General features: G+C 44.1%; 1 protein-coding gene across 1 annotated transcript; it reads right to left on the bottom strand.

Annotated features, from left to right (window-relative positions):
* Nucleotides 1–2,508: 2,508 nt before the first annotated feature.
* On the bottom strand, nucleotides 2,509–18,714 carry NIPSNAP2 (nipsnap homolog 2). Its single transcript, XM_069874302.1, has 10 exons — nucleotides 18,607–18,714; nucleotides 13,878–14,017; nucleotides 13,754–13,799; nucleotides 10,930–11,024; nucleotides 8,873–8,943; nucleotides 8,335–8,475; nucleotides 6,682–6,713; nucleotides 5,382–5,476; nucleotides 4,469–4,552; nucleotides 2,509–3,721 (listed from the first exon to the last, which is right to left on the bottom strand). The coding sequence occupies exons 1-10, from the start codon at nucleotides 18,687–18,689 to the stop codon at nucleotides 3,657–3,659; spliced, it is 852 nt and encodes a 283-aa protein (XP_069730403.1). The 5' UTR covers nucleotides 18,690–18,714; the 3' UTR covers nucleotides 2,509–3,656.
* Between the last annotated feature and the right edge of the window lie 810 nt (nucleotides 18,715–19,524).

Raw genomic sequence — 19,524 nt, 5'->3', positions numbered from 1 at the left:
TGAACTCTCCTGGAAGCACTAAACGTGATGTCTTTGAAATTCTTCCTGAGAAAACTCTCAGCGCAGCTCGTGTACAATTGTGCTTTTGTTCGGTCGAGACTGCCTGGGCAGAACAAGTCTAAGCTGTCTGCTCTCATTCCGCATGTTCCTCTGCAGTTCTACAGCCATGAAGCTGAAAGGTTTCCATTTGCTCTGGTTTTCTATTGAATTAAAGGCCACTAACCCAAAATCTAACGTCCAGGTGATCAGCCCCAGGCCCTGACTCCGCACGCAGGGCACCGCGTTCTGCTTCAGGTGTACACAACCTCACCAGTGCCACCCTGGCAAGAGCCGAGGGAGGCTCCGTGCCACTGCGATGTTAACATTCACAGCAGTGTCTTCTGCCACTCGGAGTGCTATGGGAACGTGGCCCTGAGCCAAGGATTTCACAAGAGCTCTTTAGGTCTGACTGGTTTGAAAAAAAATACCTCCCCCCGCCTTCCAGTGGCCAAATCTCGAGTCTGACCTCTAGCGCAAGAGGTACCAGAAGGATCCATTGGCTCAGGGAGAGGCTGAGCTATTTGGTCTGTAAAATATTGGGGAAAACCAGGATAGAATAAAGCAGCGTGAAGGAAGTTTCAATGCTACAACCATGCTACCGATTGACCCAACACAGCAGAGCAAAGCAGCACATCAGGCAAGTGGTCTCTGGTCTTCAGGGTTTCCTGACCCAGGGCACGGGGAGGCACGTCGCTTCATATAAACCCCTTTATTTTTATGTTATTATAATCATGGAATCATTAAGGTTGGAAAGGCCCTCTCAGCCCATCCAGTCCAACCATCAGCCCACTATGACTGTGAAACCATGTCCTGAAATGCAATGGCCACATGCTTTCTGAACCCCTCCAGGGATGGGGACTCCCCCACCGCCCTGGGGAAACTTCCTGAGAACCCTTTCAGTAAAGACATTTTTCCTGCTATCCAATCTAAACCTCCCCTGGTGCAACTTGAGGCCATTCCCTCTTGCCCTGTCACTTGTTACCGGGAAAACCCTTCCAGCCATTGTTCCCCACATTACAACCGCCGGGAAGTGACGTCAGTTCTGAGCTGTACAAATTCTGCTCTAAGAAATGCTCAGGTATTGCCAGGCAGAGGAAGGCGTCGGACTTGGCTGTTAAAGTAAGAGGGAAAAATCACAATCTTGTTCACAACAGGGGAAAACCAACTTTGGAAAGGGTTCAGGAAGAGGGAAGCAACAAAAAATGGGCTTGACTTAACTGCCTCCTGTTTTGCGGTTGGTGAGTTTACAGTTACCTGTAACTAAAGTAACTGAAGCTCATCTCTCTGTGATGACAGCAGAGTCCAAGTTTGGAGCTCGGAACAACAGGAGGCACATCCATAATGCATTCCAGCAGTGGTAATAGGAATTCGGATCTCAGTAGTGGGTAAAGGTTGAGGAGACTTGTGCTGTGTAACATCACCTGCCAGAACATCTAGTTATTCCTTAGATTACTTATTCACACAAAACTTCAAGGTCTTTAAGTAAAAAGAGCTAAATTTAATCCGTAGTGCTCCTGTCTGAAAGTAAGAAACACAGATCGCATCAGAGCCCACAGAACCTCGTCACTCTGAAAATGTTTGTCACCTCTGTCTCTGATCGCGAGTCCTGGTTATGAGAGGGAAATTGCCACAACGATTTACTCAGAACACAAAATATGGGAGGATAACAGGAGAAATATCAAGGACTGGAAGCTGATATTGTCATCCTTTTCTCCCTTTTGCAGCTAAACAGTAGATTTGTCTGAGAAATGAGCCCAAAACAATAGTGCTGCTTGTGACTGATTCTCACGAAGGAAGAGCTGGGATGATGGGGGAACCCAAAGCTGATAAGCGTACAGATCCTTACTCAGTGAAAGCCCGTAACTAGTTGACAACAGGAAGAAAACATGAAGTCAGACAAGAATTAGATCAAATATTGCCTTTGCTCAAGATGAAATTCAAGCAAAGGCAAGACTGCAGTGTATCTCACGGGGCAAGAAAAGAAGAAATGGTTGAAAGGGTTTGCAGGCACTGGCAGAGGCTGCCCAGGGCAGTGGTGGAGTCTTCATCCCTGGAGAGGTTTAAATGGGCAGATGAGATGCTCAGGGATCTGGTTTAGCGGTGGACAAGTACGGTTGGACTCAATAGTCTCAAAGGTCTTTTCTAATCAAGTGATTCTATGGTTCTACGAAGTAAGATCTGAAATATTAAGCATAATTTGTGAAGAAAATCAAAAGGAAAAATATTTTGTGTTTATCAACACAGCATTCATGGTCTCAACAACACTGAGCAACATGGGATGTAAAAGGGATATTGTAAATTCACTTTGGAGAAAGGCAGAGTACTGGGAAATGCTGTCCCTGACGCGGCAAGGTGGTGTTGGCTAAACAAGCTGAAATATTCCAGGTAATTACTCCAATCCCCCATAATAAACACTGCAAAATGAGAGAAACCAAAGGTGCCGCGATACATATAAAGTGCCACAAAATGTGAAAATTAAAAGGATTTTATTGACCGATACGTGTTCTTCCTGAAAACTGGTTGAAATGTACAAACTGGACATTCTGTAGCTGATTTGTACATTCGATATGTTACACTGATTCTTGTAGCCACTTGAAAGAGCGAAGAGTATTTTCACTTACAGGATGTTCACATCATTGCAGACACCAAAAGTGTTGATATAGTCTAGACTAAAAGTGAAACCGAAGTAGAACTGGACAAACGGCCAATCCTATCGACTCAACATGCGGCAGTTTCACACATCAATTCGCAAGTACCTACTGTACAGTTAGGGAAACACTCGACCAAGCATATGTCTGAAGTCATGATGGCTTATGAAATTAAACCCCTTTTCCTAGACATTATTTGTAAAGATAAACGTATTTAACTGAATTAGATTCCCTGCAGGATGTTCAGACAACCGTGTTGTGTCAGCATCTCTCTGAAAACCGCAGGTCTGACTTCAATTAAAGGCAGTAAATCATTTCACAGAATTAATTCCAGGTGTAGATATCTACACATGTGTGCGATGAGTGGTAACAGGCTTTGGTCCTTGCCAAAAGGGAACAGGCTACTCTGTCCAGAAGCCATCGCCTGACAAACAGTATTGCCCTCAATTAATGACTGCCTGTTTGTCACTTCGGAGCCGCTTACTGATTTCAGGCCTCTACAACAGCCGGGTTGCGTTTCAGAGCCACCCGAGGCCTTTGAAGCTGCTCATTTCAGAACTCCCACATTTGGTTTTAAAATTGGCAGTCACTACAGTGCCACACAAAGGCCACGGCACCCACGTGCTCCACTCTGCTGCTGTTTCCCAGCGTCGGGCACTGTCTGTGGAGCAGGAGATATGAAATATTGTGTGCCACGCTGAACCTGAGGAGCTGTCTCACAGAGGAACTTGTATATATCTTTCTACTTGTTCTCAACCAACCGTTTAATTACAGTCCTGTATGTCTTTTTTTTTCCTGGTACAATCCTAAGAGCGAAAAGGTCATTATATTCTGAAGAAAAGAGGTCTCTTTTATAAGCTCAATACAGTACTTTCATATTTCAGACTATGATATACAATGTATACCATAAATTAATTTAAGACAAATACTTGTCACTTTATCTACATAGGCACAAGTAAATCAGTGACTTTACTGAAGCGGAGAAATCTTCAATGGGATCATGATTCTGGACTCCATTTCCTGAATAAGGGGCACTGAAAGAAATGGAAACAGGGTTTAATTTCATTAACGGAGATCATTAGCAGTTCTGCACTCACTGTCTGAACAGACATTATTGTTATATATTATACATGCCAAGTCATCAGTAACCACCGAAATTCTGTAACTGAAGCAGAGCAGTTTTGAGAACAAGTGTTTTTTTTAATATAACCTGTCTGCTCCTTTGTAGACAAATATTTCTACTCCTTTTCACCATAATGAAAGTTGCCTTACATTTTTCTGCTGTACTTCCTTTGAAATGTTCCCTATAGAATCAAAATCTGACATGCCTGACGTGCTTTAGTGTGTTTTGTTATGAAAACTATCTTTGACCTCAAAGCTTCTAGTTCCAAATTCCCTTTTCAAAGGAGTGCATTTAACAAGGCTCCCACGTTTCATGAAATATTAGAGGTTAATTATTTAATATAAAGACAAATGTCACTATTGGCTCCCTAAATGTCTGGACACAAACAGAAGCATTTACACCAATCTGTTCTTCTAGAGGAGAGACGCTTGTATAAAACATTACTATTAATGTAGGAATTTTTTAGCAGTTGGGAAACCTGGGACCAAGATTGTAAGATCAATTGCAAAATTCACTTTAGAGCTTAGTGGAGGTCCCTCCTTTTCCTTACAGCAGAAAACTTCACACTCAGACACAGAGACCACAATGTATCGGAGAACAAAAGTGATGGCATGCCCTAAAGCCTGCCTCCAGCATTCCAACTAAGTTAATAGGTTACCTGTGTAGTAGACTAGTTCATCCCAGCCAGGTTTATGCCACGCAGCGTTCCTTATATCTTCTCTGGTTTGGAGATCTTTGTAAGCTGGTGAGGGAAAACAAGCAGCAAAAAAGCTTAGAGGTAACTCCATGTCCTTCTACACATGAATAGCTCTCTTAGAAGTATTCGAGTGAGCAATTAAGAGGCTGCAACCCCTGGGAAGGAAAAAAAGTCAGAAGTTCTTCTCCACAAAAAGAAAAAGCTCCCGAAGCAACGCAAGCAGAAGGAACTGAGGAAGAGAGAGACTGTCTTAGACACAGGTAAGACAGACAATGGAACAGAGTATGGTTCCGCATGAGCAATGTCAGATTTCTAATGCTGGAATGTAATATTCTGAGTTGTTGAGATATGAAGATAATACTGCATATTATCTAACATACGAGTTTCTTCCAGTTGGAACAATCCTAAGCATTTATAGAGACTAACACACAGAAAAAGCCCAAACATCGTGATGTAGCAATGTCAATAAATGCTTGACTTTCCTTTTTTAGGTGTGGTGTGTGTGATGCTTGAAACTAAACTGTAAAAACCTGACTTCAGCGTGAATGGGGATGGAGAAAAGAGATTGCAGGACGTGGTTTGTCATGCTTATGCTATTAAAAACAAGCAAGAAGTCTCTAATAAGAAAGGGCCATGAGAAACTGTTGATGGAAACAGAACAAAACATGAAATGCTCATTTCTGCTCGCTTATCTGAAGAATAAAGCTACCTACACAACAACTAAGAAAATCAACACTGTTGATGTAAAACAACAACAACAAAACCCTTTAAAGACATTCCTTTGCCTTTTGTAAAAACCTTGTCTTCTGGGCAAAGACAACAGTCTGGCAGGAGCTAATTTAGGGAGTTAAAAAAAGAGAGAGCACATATTTACCCCACAGATGATGAACCATATAGAGCTGTCCGATCTGTGAGAAAAATCCTCCAACTGCTTCGTTATTATCCTGTCGAAAACGGATTGCACGAGCCCTACAGAAAAGCAGAACAGCCATTAAATACAGCACATCTGGGTAGGGAATAACTGATAACTGAAAGGAAAGCAGAGTTGAAAGGAAGCCGAAATATTAAACAGCATTTGCAGTCCACTTCAGCAATTAAAAATAAGAAAAAAATACATGTTACACTGATTTTCAGCACTGAGTAATTAAAATGTACCTATGTATCTACTAGGGGCAACAGTTTCACAAGACTGTGCATCCTTCGCTCCTCAACATGAGATTCAGTGTAACGATAATCGCTGGAACAGTGTGAAGTGGCACAATATTTTTATAGCAGGTTCTTCTAAAACCACATCTTGGAGTTTCAATCACATCATCTTTGCCACCCTCACTCCCCACTGATGTCGCAGTGGTGGGATACAGCTTTTATCCACATGGACCTTTGATGTCCTGTGCAACGCTCCAGGATTTGTTGTATAAAAAAAATTGGTATTTCTCAACTATAAACTGTTGCATCTTCCCAAACAGACTGGAGATACGCCTATTTTATAAAAATCCTAATTTACTTGCTTTCAAATGACTGTAATTAAACAAATAATGACAATGACGACTCTAAAAATCCTAGTCCTCACCTTTGTAAAAATTATTGATAATCCTCCAAATCATTTAACTATCAACCATGAGATGTGCAAGGACTTAGTGAATGTAAATGGAAAGAAATGCTGGTTTTAAATAAGACAAAACCAGAAGCCTATGCTCAAGAGAAGACCTTCTCATATAAATTAAAATACAACAGTGCCGCTTAACAGGTTTTCAAGAAGCAGTTTGACTTTTAAAGATTAAAAGAGCCACGACTTTTGCCATTTAAACTACAAGTCAGTCAGCTTCTAGTGGTGGAATGAAAGTTGTGGAAAATCAACACAGTCCCAAGTCCACCAGCACCCTTCAGCGAGCAGTGCCTGCTGCTGAAAATAAATGGTTTCTACAACATTAGAAGGGTTTTGTGAAGGAAAGCCAAACCACGGAGCCCACAATGTTGTTTGCACACAGAATTCCTCTTTCCTTCCTCAAAGGATAAATTAAGGGTTGAGCTATATGTACAAGTTGCATAGGTACAGGAGCAAGCCATTAACTGTGTGACTGAAGTGCTTTGGTAGCATTTGGCCACCTCCACTTCATGGTTTTTAAATAAACATCTCTCAAATAGGAGAACACGAGTGCTAAAGCAACACTTACCAGTAATTTCCCCACTCAATCATTGTTCCGGGCTGCAAAAACAAACCAGACTGTTAAAAACTGTTCTTTAAAGAAAGCTGAGACTATTTGGACAGTTTTCTTAACATTTATGTATGGAAAACACTGTTTATTAACAAAAACATTTCCTTCAAGCAACCAGAATATGAAATTATCTGTAATTACTGTTTACTCACTGTATTACTTCTCAGACACTTGCCTGAAGTTGCAAGTCGCAAGCACAGGGTTTGCAGCCCTGTAGATATTAGTCTTTCCAAACTAACCTGATCGCCTTCTATGACAAAGTGACTCGGCTGCTGGATGAGGGAAAGGCTGTGGATGTATCTTCCTGGACTTCAGTAAAGCCTTGACACAGTTTCTCACAGCATTCTGCTTGAGAAACTGTCACCTCTGGCCTGGACAGGCGCACACTCTCCTGGCTGGAAAACTGGTTGGCTGGAGGGCCCAGAGAGTGGTGGGAAATGGAGTTAACTCCAGCTGGAGGCCAGTGACAAGTGGTGTCCGCAGGGCTCAGTGCTGGGTCTAGCCCTGTTCAATGTCTTTATCAATGACCTGGATGAAGGCATCGAGTGCACCCTTAGCAAGTTTGCAGATGACACTAAGTTGGGTGGCAGCGTGTATCTGCCAGAGGGTCGGGAGGCTCCAAAGGGATCTGAACAGGCTGGACCGCTGGGCTGAGACCAATGGGATGAGGTTTAACAAGTCCAAATGGCGAGTCCTGCTCTTGGGGCACAACAACCCTGAGCAGCTACAGACTAGGAGAAGTCTGGCTGGAAAGCTGCCTGGAGGAGAGGGACCTGGGGGTGTTGGTTGACAGCGACTGACCATGAGCCAGCAGTGGCTCAGGTGACCAAGAAGGCCAATGGCATCTTGGCTTGGATCAGAAACGGTGTGACCAGCAGGTCCAGGGAGGTTCTTCTCCCTCTGTACTCGGCACTGGGGAAACCGCTCCTCAAATCCTGAGCTCAGTTCTGGCCCCTCAGCACAAGGAGGATGTTGAGGCTCTGGAGCGAGTCCAGAGAAGAGCAACAAAGCTGGGGAAGGGGCTGGAGAACAGGCCTTATGAGGAACAGCTGAGAGAGCTGGTGGTGTTTAGCCTGGAGAAGAGGAGGCTGAGGGGAGACCTCATTGCTCTCTATAACTACCTGAAAGGAGGTTGTGGAGAGGAGGGTGATGGCCTCATCTCCCAAGTGACAGGGGACAGGACGAGAGGGAATGGCCTCAAGCTCCACCAGGGGAGATTTAGGCTGGACATTAGGAAAAAATTTTTCACAGAAAGGGTCATTGGGCACTGGAACAGGCTGCCCAGGGACGAGGTTGAGATACCTTCCCGGGTATTTAAGGCACAGGTGGACGAGGTGCTAAGGGGCATGGTTTAGTGATTGATGGGAATGGTTGGACTCGATGATCCAGTGGGTCTCTTCCAACCTGGTGATTTTATGATTCTATATCTTGTCAGAGGCTGCCTTCACGCTGGACCCCACACTTTGAGAGCCACGATGACTCAGACAACAGCTTTGATAAGAAACAGATTTTTCAGATGAGGTCTGTTTTCTGTCTACATTGCACAAATAGCCTTTGAAAGTTTTACCACAATGCAGTGCTTACAAAACACAAAGGAAAATCTAAACTTACTCGAAGCTGGTAGGATCTCAGTTCATAAATATTCGGCCCCTCTCTGGGAACAGGTTCATTCCAGAAGCTGAACTCCAACAATAACTGGTTCTTGCGTGAGAGAAGCATGTTGCCTCTTTCTTTGCGAAACTCTGTGAATTCCTAAAAGCCGATGGGATCCCGGTCAAACTTTGTCTTACATTTCAACAACAAAAAGCTGCGTACCATACAGAAGCTCAGATTTTTGTTTTTAATGCTATCTTTGGATACTGGGACATTGCAAGCCTTTAAAATTGTAAAGGGATCTAAATTCCCCAGCATATTTGAAAATTTCAACTGGCATGTTCACACAGCACTACATCTAAGTGTTTCATAAAGTATTCAGGTATTACTATTTCTGAATATGAGAATAAATCATTTTCCAAGGAGGTTTCTAAGCCTGTACAGGAAGAGCTGAGCTATTCCAGGACAAGTGGGTATCCTAATGTGCAGTTTTTTGCTCTGACTATTCTTTGTCCTGAGTAAAATAACCAATTCTAACAAAATCAATGCATTTTACCTTATTTTGACGAAGTTTACTCATGACCTCATTGAGAGCTGGGTAGCCTCCCTCATATCTCCATAGATGAACTGCAACAGAAAAAAAAAGAAGCCTTTTCAGGGCTGTCACAGCCTGGTGTTAAGTCTCATGGAACAGCACAGAATAAAATGCTCTTCATACTATAGAATTATACAAAACCAGAAATCAGGTAACAGATTTAAAATAGGTTTTGATTTAACAAAGCACTACACGTTTCAACATTTTAAGAATAATGGAATCATCTGCTTTTTGAAAATGGTTCTCTCAGAAAATTTTTAACCCTAAGGATAACAAGGAGATTTCTGGAAGGAGTTTTTGTTGCCATGCTAGTACGGCGTGATGACTTTACACGACTGTAGTTGAAACTGATATTCAATTTAAGAAAATGACTTAATTCCAAAAGCATATTATTGGTTTATACCGATTTCACCTTAGAGCAACAGAGGGGCAGACTTTTTAGTTCAGTAAATTACTCGAGCACAGAGAACAACACACTTTTTGTAGGACATGAAAAATAATGCAAATATTATTTCTGAACTAAACATTACATTAAAAAAAAGCAGAAGATACCTGAACATGCTAGAATTGTTACATTGGCTAGGATTTTCCCCATCAAAACAATTCAGAACAGGTATCTGCATTCTGAGGTTTTTTCCAAAACATTCTATCTTTGATAAATCATGATAATGATGATAAATCTCTCTAATAAATCATAACAAGATTTATTTAAATGCATTTAATATAGCAAGGCAACAATATTTCACTTCAAAGAGCCACAGAAGTTATTTTCTCTCCTCTAAAGCAACCCTGTGCCTTTTCCAGGAGGGTGAATTCCAGACTAAGGGAAGGCACCTCCCTATGGCGGCAGATTCGCCAGCACACCTGTTGCTGCTCACTTGTCCCCAGGGCAGGTCTGATTTATCTGCCCAATATTGATCTGATTTATTTACCTAATATTAACACAGCCTAGGCACAGCACTGACCAGGTCAGACCCCCGCTATCTGCTCTCTGACACTGCTACAACTGTCACACTAACACTTTTGAGGCTATAGATGCAATTACTCACACTGGACGTCTTAATACGTTACAAAAGCAAGGAATGAGACTTGGTTAAAATATTCTCATTTCGATTGCCTTCACACCCAATTCCCCTTCAACTTCTAGAATGGTTTCTCAGACATTGTTTGTTTTATCTACTCCTATTTCTCCTCATTTTTCAGTGTCAGTGTTGCAACATGCTGTGAATGCAGGAAAAATTAATGTGTACAAGTATATTATTCCAAAACAAAGCAATGCCATTGATAGTAGCACAGCTCTGACAAGGGAGCTACATAATAAGATCAGCACACCGCTCTGTATCCTTGGCTTCCCATTCCTGCAATCTCCCAGAGCCAAGGGAATTTGTCAGGTTTTCTCTCTACGCCAGATTTTTTTGTAGTTACCTCTGTAGCAGCTCTTCAGGCATTTCTAGTTCCAATATGTTTTCAATCTGCACAGTTTATCCTTATACAAACATGAACAGAAATATGTTTACTTTCCTCCAGTAACGGCTTGGCTTATTGTGAGTTTACAATGCAATTGTTTTTTCAGATGGCGTGAATGATTTATATTGCATTATCACACAGCAATCACACTATGAGAGTGTGCATAAAGCTTTTATACTAGCCCATGCCAGATCAACTCTGTAAGACTTTGCCTTTGGCCTCAATATTCAGGAACACGATCCATGCCCGCAAAATATTACAGGACCACATTTTACAAGCGTTTCCCCAAACTGTGAATCTACCACCTGGAAAACATGAAAGTGCATTAACAATAGGACACATTTTAGGAGTTAATGCTTTACTGTCAAACTCAACAAGACAAAAGGCAAGCACTGTAAATGTTAATATTACTGACAGTTGATGCACACACACCCTCGCTGTATACATGGCTAAAGGTTTACTGTCAACAGAGATGATTTAAAGAGAAGAAACCTGCCAAGCACACGGTTCACTTGTATGGTTTTACATTCTGTTGTACTTCTATCTCCTACCAGCCTGATCTTGCTCTCCGTACCACGTGTTCCAAGTCCCCACCAGTGCACATGGGTAGTGTTTTTCTTCATGAATCTTTGGCAGCACCTCTTGACTTGAAAACAAGGAATACAGACACTGTGTTGTATTTCCTCAGGGAGGCTACAGTTGATATGTATAACAAATCACCACACTTTTATCATTATGGTATGAAAATTCACAAGCTCTACTTTTCAGAAGAGAAAGCTGAAATACAAAACTCTGCTATACGAGGGAAAAGACCGCTACAACACTACATAAAGTTAAGGCAAGCGTTACCATTTCTTAGACCGCATGATAAATAACACTGTAGAATTTATTGATGCAATAAATTATGTCTATCACCTAAAGGGTTATCCAGCATATCAGGAAAATAAATATCAGGATGTCTCACTTAACAGAAAATGCAACCCAACTGCATGGGTGATTTGCATTAGGAATAGTTTTTCTTTATCAAGGGAGACAGAACACACAAAAATAGGAAAGGACAGTCTTCTGTACCAGTTACAATGCTATTAACTCTGTTGAGCTGAATGAATAAATCAAAGTATTTTGACAGATCAAGTGATGACTGGTAGTACGCAGCCTTATTGCTTTCTACCGTTTCAGAAAATGCTCTTAGTTTGAGGCAACTTACCTGTTAAAGCATATGGTGAAACTGCCTTAAAAATACCTCCAACACAAAATTTATGTTGATTTCCAGTATTTCTGTTTTCTCCCAAATTTTAGAGGTGGCCCACATTAAGAAATTACATTTTACCGACCGCTGACTGGGTTAAGACAGCACTGTGCTTTGATGAATAAGTCAATTAGTCCAGTTGAACTTTGCCTTTTAGTATTTTCCTCTGAATAATTGCTCCTCTCACAGAGTTTGGCTCACAGGCAATGAGTCTTTGCACAGGATCAGATAATAGGAAATAGGCTGCTCTTGGGCTAAGAGTCATTCGATATGACTTTTCCTCTTGGTTCTGCCACTGGCTTTCTAGACAACCTCAGGCAAAACTCGTTAACAATCTGTACCTCAAGATTTCTCACTATATCATATAAACAATAAGATAGAATGACTCCCCAAGGATGCTTTCAAGGTTGTTTCACCATCAGTCTGTTTTTGCAAAGCATAATGAGATCCTAGAAAGGCACCTTTAACCAGAAATGTGAAATTATTACAAAAACCCTAAATACATTTTGTTGCAAATGACAGATAAAAACACCCACACAACAGCTAATCAACACCTGCTTTTTCCTGTTTAAAAATAATTTTTCTAATTCTTCCGCAGGGGTCAACCACAGTGACTCATGAAGGACTCTCAGAATTGTCTTTATTACATTATTTCTTTATTAATATATGAGGACTAATCCCCATTCTGATTTGATACAGAATAAGGAATTAACTCATTCATCTTGAATTTAGGGAGAGGAAAGAGGGGAGTTCAGAGAGGCTTTGTTTATTTTATTACTCCACTCTTAAGTTTTCTCCTTTCCTAGAATACTCAAACTTGCTTTGGTTTGGAAGGAAATAAATCCAACCACACACACTTCACCTGATTGCTGTCAGCAGTTTCTGTCTTTGCCTCTTTCCCTGAAAACAAAAGCCTGTTTTCACTTCAACGTTTAGGTAGCTTGTGAGAGAACAGAGAGAATCAGTGTCTTGTATAACTGGACATGTTTATATTATGCTTTTAAACAGAAGCTGGTTGAACGCCAATTGTGCTTCTCTGTGTACGTATTTCTTTAAACAGAAAGTCAGAAATACCTTATGACTGAATGTTATTCTAGTGGACTGCTATGTACAGCAAGCAGAACAGTTTAGGGTTATCCAGTCCCATTTCACAGCTGAACACAGGAAGGAGTTACATGACCTACTCATGGCTGTCAGCAAACGATTAACTGTGTCAAGGAACAAAGTGGGCATTGGGTACTTCCCAACCCTCCAGCCCAGCTGGTGTTCTCACCAACACACCCCACGTACAGAATCGGGTGCAGCAGGACTAAGGATGTTTAATTTAACTGACATGATAACCACTGCCAGTGAGAAAGCTCTGCTGTTTCTAAATATGTGAGGCTCATTACATTCCCAAATTTAAACATTCTGTTCTTGAAAAGGTAGTTGTTCTGGCTCCAGAGGAGGCAGGATAGGACTAATATTTTTGCAGCTTCATCCCTGATTTAGTAAAATTAAAATGTTTCTGCTGCTTCCTCTTATAAAGCTGTAACTTTCTGAAATATCCCTATCAGTACAGCTGCCTTTGGAAGAGATTGCCCCACAGCAAAGATCCCAGCTGTGCAAAGAATCTGCACAGCTCTTTAAGAGCAGATCACATTACTTTGTAGAAGAAAGACAAAGATTAGAGAAAAAACCCACGGTTTTTAAAATCTCCTCAAACTTATACTTTACCTACCGGTTATCTCCCTCTCCTTCCTGAATGCAGACAATAACCACTCTCAGCAAAATCCTACACAGCAGCTGGGATGGGCCATGCGAGCACACCAGGACCAGCGATCGTAGGACAACTAAGAGAAGGGGGAGAGCTGCTCCAACAAATATCACCTACGCTTTCACAAAAGCTATCTCCCCAAAATACAGCCTAGGAAAACGACTCCTCTAAGAGGGAAGGCAGTGAGTGAAGTGAGTATCTATTGCCATTTCCCTCCAGGAATAACATCGTATTTACCATCTTATCCCGAAAGTAAGAACAGAGTTATTCCCCTTCCCATCTAAATAATTATTATATCTGCCAATTTTCAGGACAGCCTGTGATCACATCAACATGTCTAAAAAAATGAAAACATAATACGCACACTTACCAAAGCTTGTTGTAGGCATCTAGACATTCCGGTTTTACATTGTGAACTGAAACAAAAACATTACATGAGAAATGCAGGAACAGAATGCAGAAATGGTAATGTTAAATATAAAAATGCCACTCACTCTGTAGTTTATACAGACTGCTGGTCTCTCTTTTGGCTAGAAGGTTGGAGTGAGCATCTTTCCTTGGATCCACTTTGCGAACAAATAGTGATTTTAACCAACTGTCTTCACGAGGTCTGCTAGCTGAAGATCCCAGCCCCCTGCACGTTGACAAGCACAATATATACTGTCACTGAGCATGTCTTGAGAATGCCCAGAGCACAGGGAAGACAGGGACAACATGGAGCTGTTGGAATGAGTCCAGAGGAGGCCACGGAGATGATCCAAAGGCTGGAGAACCTCCTGTACAAGGACGGGCTGAAAGAGTTGGGTTTGTTCAGCCTGGAGAAGAGAAGGCTGCAGGGAGACATTAGAGCAGCTTCGAGTCCTGAAAGGAGCTCCAGGAAAGCTGGGGGGGGCATTTTTTACACAGGCATGGAGTGACAGGACAAGGGGTAACAGCTTTAAATAGGAAGGGGGAAGATTTATATTGGACATTAGGAAGAAATTCTTCATGCTGAGAGTGGGGAGGCCCTGGCCCAGGTTGCCCAGAGCAGGGGTGGCTGCCCCATCCCTGGAGGGATTCAAGGCCAGGTTGGATGGTGCTTGGAGCCCCTGATCCAGTGGAAGGTGTCCCTGCCCATGGCAGGGGTGGGATTGGATGGGCTTTGAGATCCCTTCCAACTCAAACCATTCCATGATTCTATTAACTTTAACACAAACACTACCACAACACACGGATCTGTTGCTAAAACTTCCCACAGGAACACTTCCTAGCAAGGTAAAGGCAGTTTTTCCCCATTTACCCTTTCACAAATCATTTCAGGTGACCCAGAGCTGAATGGTTAACCCTCCAAAATCCACTTCTGCTCCTTCTGCACGTGGCAGGGAATGGCTGATTTTGCCGTCTGTTTGTCTTCTTTTTAGTCAAGTGTGTTTGCTCAAAAAGGCTGGGTCTGTCCTGATGCACGCAGTCAAGAGTGAAAAAAGAGCAAGAAGACAGCATGCATAAGGAAAAATATGTACAGTATAAATGGAAAATAACTGCCATATGGTCTTATGTTGCTTAAATATAGCTCTAAAAAAGGGGAAGTTAAATAGCACATATTTGGAAAGAAAAAAAAAAAGAAAGTCTGATTTGGGAAAAATTATGAGTGGCAAGAAACAAACAGCCTGCAAGTATTTAAATTCTAAATTCTGGCAACTGTATTGTGTCAGGGTACAGATCCAGACTTTGTTCAACATTCAGAATTCCCCTTTCTTTGACACAGAAGGGTTTCACTGTCTCTTTTATCTAATCTCTATGCAGTTCCTGCAAATAGAGTACATAAAACTTTACACATGGTACTCTGTTCAAATGATGCATTAAAGTTATTCTTCTTTTTTTTTCTGACTGCCAGACCACCGAAAACTGTGCAAAAGGACAAGCAAACCAGTATGTTTAACCGTTCTCATGACAGGTGCTGGACTGCAAGCTCAAACGTTTTCTCTTCTTTCTTGTAAGAAGCAATTCCTTCAATTCACCTCTCTGTGGTACGTGTTTTCTGCTGAAATACTAATATTTCCCTGAAATACTAAAAATGTGGCACATCTGGAATTGAAAACCTTTTCTTGCCTGAAAAGTCAGCTTTTCACCCTTAATTACTGACTAAGAGATCCAGAAGATTGTTATCAGTCTTCAGCTATAAAGTTGTCTTCCCGAGATCAAACACTTCCGACAATTACTCAAGGAAAAGAAAAATAAGGAAAGAAAATCTAAATTTCCTTTAGGAAAAATATCTTCATGTCTGTATTACACAAAAATAGTTCACATTAGCAGTGTTTTTCAACCTTTTAGTCCCAATGTCTGACAATAACGTAGTGATCTGGCTCACCCTTGTGGAAGCGGGATGGAGGAAAAGAAAAGTATTTCACCTCAGAGAAACAATAACAACCAGAATAACTGAGGTGACCTTCAATGGACAGAAGGAATTGGCCTTATCAGCGTATTCATTGAAAATGGTGTCGCCTTTGGCCCCCGGCAAACGCACAAACGCGTTCCTGTGCTGAGTGTTGAACAGCTGTTCCGAGTACAAGCATTTTAAAGGGCATTCCCCGATAAGGCTGTTGCTGGAACAGAGGGTACGCGGCCGCCTGGAGCAGCCGTACCTCCAATCCCAGCTGGAGGTTGAGGGACAGGCGGCTGCAGCGGTGCCACCGAACACAAGCTGTCCCAGAGGACAGAGGGCAAACCCCACTGCATCAATCCAAGCTGCTTTCCAAAGCTCCCTTAAACACTGATGTTTGCTGCACAGCAAAGGGGCTCGAGGAGAAACAACTCCACCTCAGTCCTGCGGCGCTCATTTTTCCAACTCAGACGTGTAAACTATTGCCCTTTCCTCCCCTTTATTAAAGGGAGTTTGAAAACTAATATTTAGAACACTAAGAGGATTATCGTTTGCAACAAACTTTGAATATGAAAGAGGCAAATAATCACGATGCTTTTCTTGTGAAGCAGCATTATCAGCAGCAAGAGTAAGCTGGAATTAGGGGGATAATACCAAAAAGCAAATTCCTTTGCTATTAGGAAAGTCTTATGGTTTGAATGTTAAACCACACTTCAAAACAGAGGTAGATTTAATCTGCAATACAATGAAATGGGTCATACTTTACATTTATCTGAAACCTTTTATCCAGCAATTCTAAGTGCCTCATGAACAATGACTAACAAATCACGGTTATCCATCTAAATATACTTTTAATAAGGAATGGCAAGAGCTAATGTTTATTAGAGCAGACAGTCAGTGCACACAATCCAAGATGCTGGGGGCCTTATTTTGAATCCAGGTCCTTAGAGAAGTCCTATGTTACCCACAAATCAAGAAGCCTGGAGTCGATGTGTGGATAATTCGCACCTAAGACTGGCTCTAGAAGAGCCAGGAACTCATCTCCTGTCTTGGACACCAGTACTAGCACCAACCACAAACCAGTTTCAAACTCCTCCATCACCCAAGACATCCACTGTTAACCAGCTCCTTACCACTATGCCCCACACTATTATAAACCCTGCGCCAAGTAAAACAGATGTCAGGTGCAAACTGATCCAAACCCCAAATGCAAATGACAATCTGCACATAGAATGAATGCAGACACATTATACGGAATCACCATCACCCTTCACAATTCCTTATTTTCTGGGAACAAATTATTAAACAGAGTTTTCGTGCAACCTCTCGAAGCACTGCTTGACTGTGCTAGCAAGTTCTTATCCCACATGTTATCTATGAGCTTGGCTTCCTTCCTACAAAGACCAGGCTGTGAATGTAAAAGGACAACACTAAATAACTTGCTTAGATTAAAAGTGATGATGAAAACACTTCTATCTCACTCAGCTTCTGCTTTAGCACAAAATATAAACTGGGTGCAGCTACCAGGTCAAGTATTTAGATTTTGTAAAAACCTATCTCTGCCTGGAAGAAAAAGAAACTAATTTGACTATAATTGACCATTTTGATGTGTGGTCTAAACAGATGTCAAAGTTTATTTGAAACTAAAAAAACACCCCAAAACATGCACATAAAATCTCCTAATGTATCTGCTACACAGCTCTCCTCAGTCTTGTTTTAAACATCTGCTTGCAGTGATGCCCTTGCAAAAGGGCTGCTGCCCATTCTAAAGCTTGAGACAGCAGCTTTCCAGTTTCAAAGTGGGGAAAAAAATATGTGTAGACTCATCTCACCTTGGGTGCTTGTGTGTCTCCAACACCCAGGGTGCATGTGGGGCTGCTCCTACACTCGAGACACACACACATCTGTGCCCCAGGAGCTGTGTCTGTGTGCACAGCCCACGGTGTGTCTCAACCCCCACACAGATGTGGATACACAAAACCCATGATGGATGTGCCTGTGCGTGTGCCCTAACACCTGTACGCGTGCACACACTGATTCTAGCTCCAAGGGGAAGTACGAATCCATGCATCCTCACATCTAACGGCTCCACAGACATCTGGGGATTCATGTGCGGGTAGTCAGGAAGATGCTGGTGTGCGAAGCAACGCAGCCTGACAGGGGGCACAGGGATGTCGAGCTGGGGTGAAACGCAGCACTAGGGTGTGGAGAGGAGCTGTGGCCCTGTGCCAGCTCCAGAGGACACAGGATCCTAAAATGGTTTGGGTTGGAAGTAACCTCAAAGCCCATCCAGTCCCACCCCTGCCATGGGCAGGGACACCTCCCACTGCATCAGGGGCTCCAAGCCCCATCCAACCTGGCCTTGAACCCCTCCAGGGATGGGGCAGCCTGGGCCAGGGCCTCCCCACCCTCACAGCAAAACATTTCTCCCTAAGATCTCATCTCAATCTCTCCTCTTGCAGCTCAAAACCACTCTCATCCTCTCCCTGCCGTCCCTGATCCAGAGCCCCTCCCCAGCTTTCCTGGAGCCCCTTTCAGCCCTGGAAGCTGCTCTAAGGTCTCCCTGCAGCCTTCTCTTCTCCAGGCTCAACAACCCCGACTCTCTCAGCCTGGCCTCGTTCGCGGGGGCCGGAGTCCTGAACCCGGAGGGTCGCGCGGGGCCGGCTCCGTGCGCCTCCTCCCCCGCCCCCGGAGCTCCGGCCGCTGCGGCTCCGTGAAATGGCAGCGCGGCGCCATTTCGGTCAGGGGAGGGAGGGAGGGAAGGGGGTGGGGTGGTCGCGGGGGGGGCAGGCGGTCGGCTCCAGCCCCTCCCGCAGGCTCCCCCGGCGGCCCCGTCCCGCCGCTCGCCCCCGCCGCGCGCTCACCTGAGGGCCGGGCCGCGGGGCGGGAGGCGCCGCACGGCGGGAGCGCCCGCCAGGCTCCGCCGCAGCAGCACGCGCGCCGCCATCTTGCTCGGCCGCCTCCCTCTGCGCCGCCCGCAGCGGCCGCCAGGGGCGCCACGGGCACGGGCGCTGCAGTGCCGACAGCGGCCGCTAGGGGCGCTCTGTGCTTTAAGGCAGCAGCGCGGCTCTATGGCCGCTAGGGGCGCCCTGTGCTTAAAGGCAGCAGCGCCGCTCTATGGCCGCTAGGGGCGCCCTGTGCTTTAAGGCAGCAGCGCCGCTCTATGACCGCTAGGGGCGCCCTGTGCTTAAAGGCAGCAGCGCCGCTCTATGGCCGCTAGGGGCGCCCTAGTTCCTAAGGCAGCAGCGTCGCCATATGGCCGCTAGGGGCGCCACTGTGCACGGACGCAGGAGCACCGCTAGGGGCGCCCCTGTGTTTCAACGCTGCAGTGCCGCCGCCGGCCGCTAGGGGCGCCCCACTGCCGAAGGGCGTGCGGTGTGTGGTGCGCATGCGCGAGCGGCGCCAGCCCTGCCCCGACCCCCCCACCCCGGGAGCCTTTGGGGGTGTCCCCAGCCCTGCTTTGGGGGCAAGCCCCGTGCCGGTTGAAAGAGGCCCCTGACCCAGTCTGAGGGGCCTCCCAGCCCCGGTTTAGGGGTGAACCCTAGCCTCGATTAAGGATTACTGCATCTCAGCTTAGGGGTGACCCCCAGCCCCGCTTTGGGGTGACCCCAATGCTAATTTGGGGTGAAAAATGCTAAGCAGCAGCCCAGGCGTGTTTTGAATCCTATTCCTTACTCACCAAGCACATCTTTCATCACTACACAGCTGAAATGTTTTCACTCTGGACACCCGCAACAGTATTTGGTGCAGCAAAAGAACTTGGAAATTAAGAATCACCGAAT

This window comes from Phaenicophaeus curvirostris, chromosome 21 (assembly GCF_032191515.1).
Source record: "Phaenicophaeus curvirostris isolate KB17595 chromosome 21, BPBGC_Pcur_1.0, whole genome shotgun sequence".
Lineage (NCBI taxonomy): Eukaryota > Metazoa > Chordata > Aves > Cuculiformes > Cuculidae > Phaenicophaeus > Phaenicophaeus curvirostris.
This window is presented reverse-complemented; position numbering and strand designations above follow the sequence as displayed.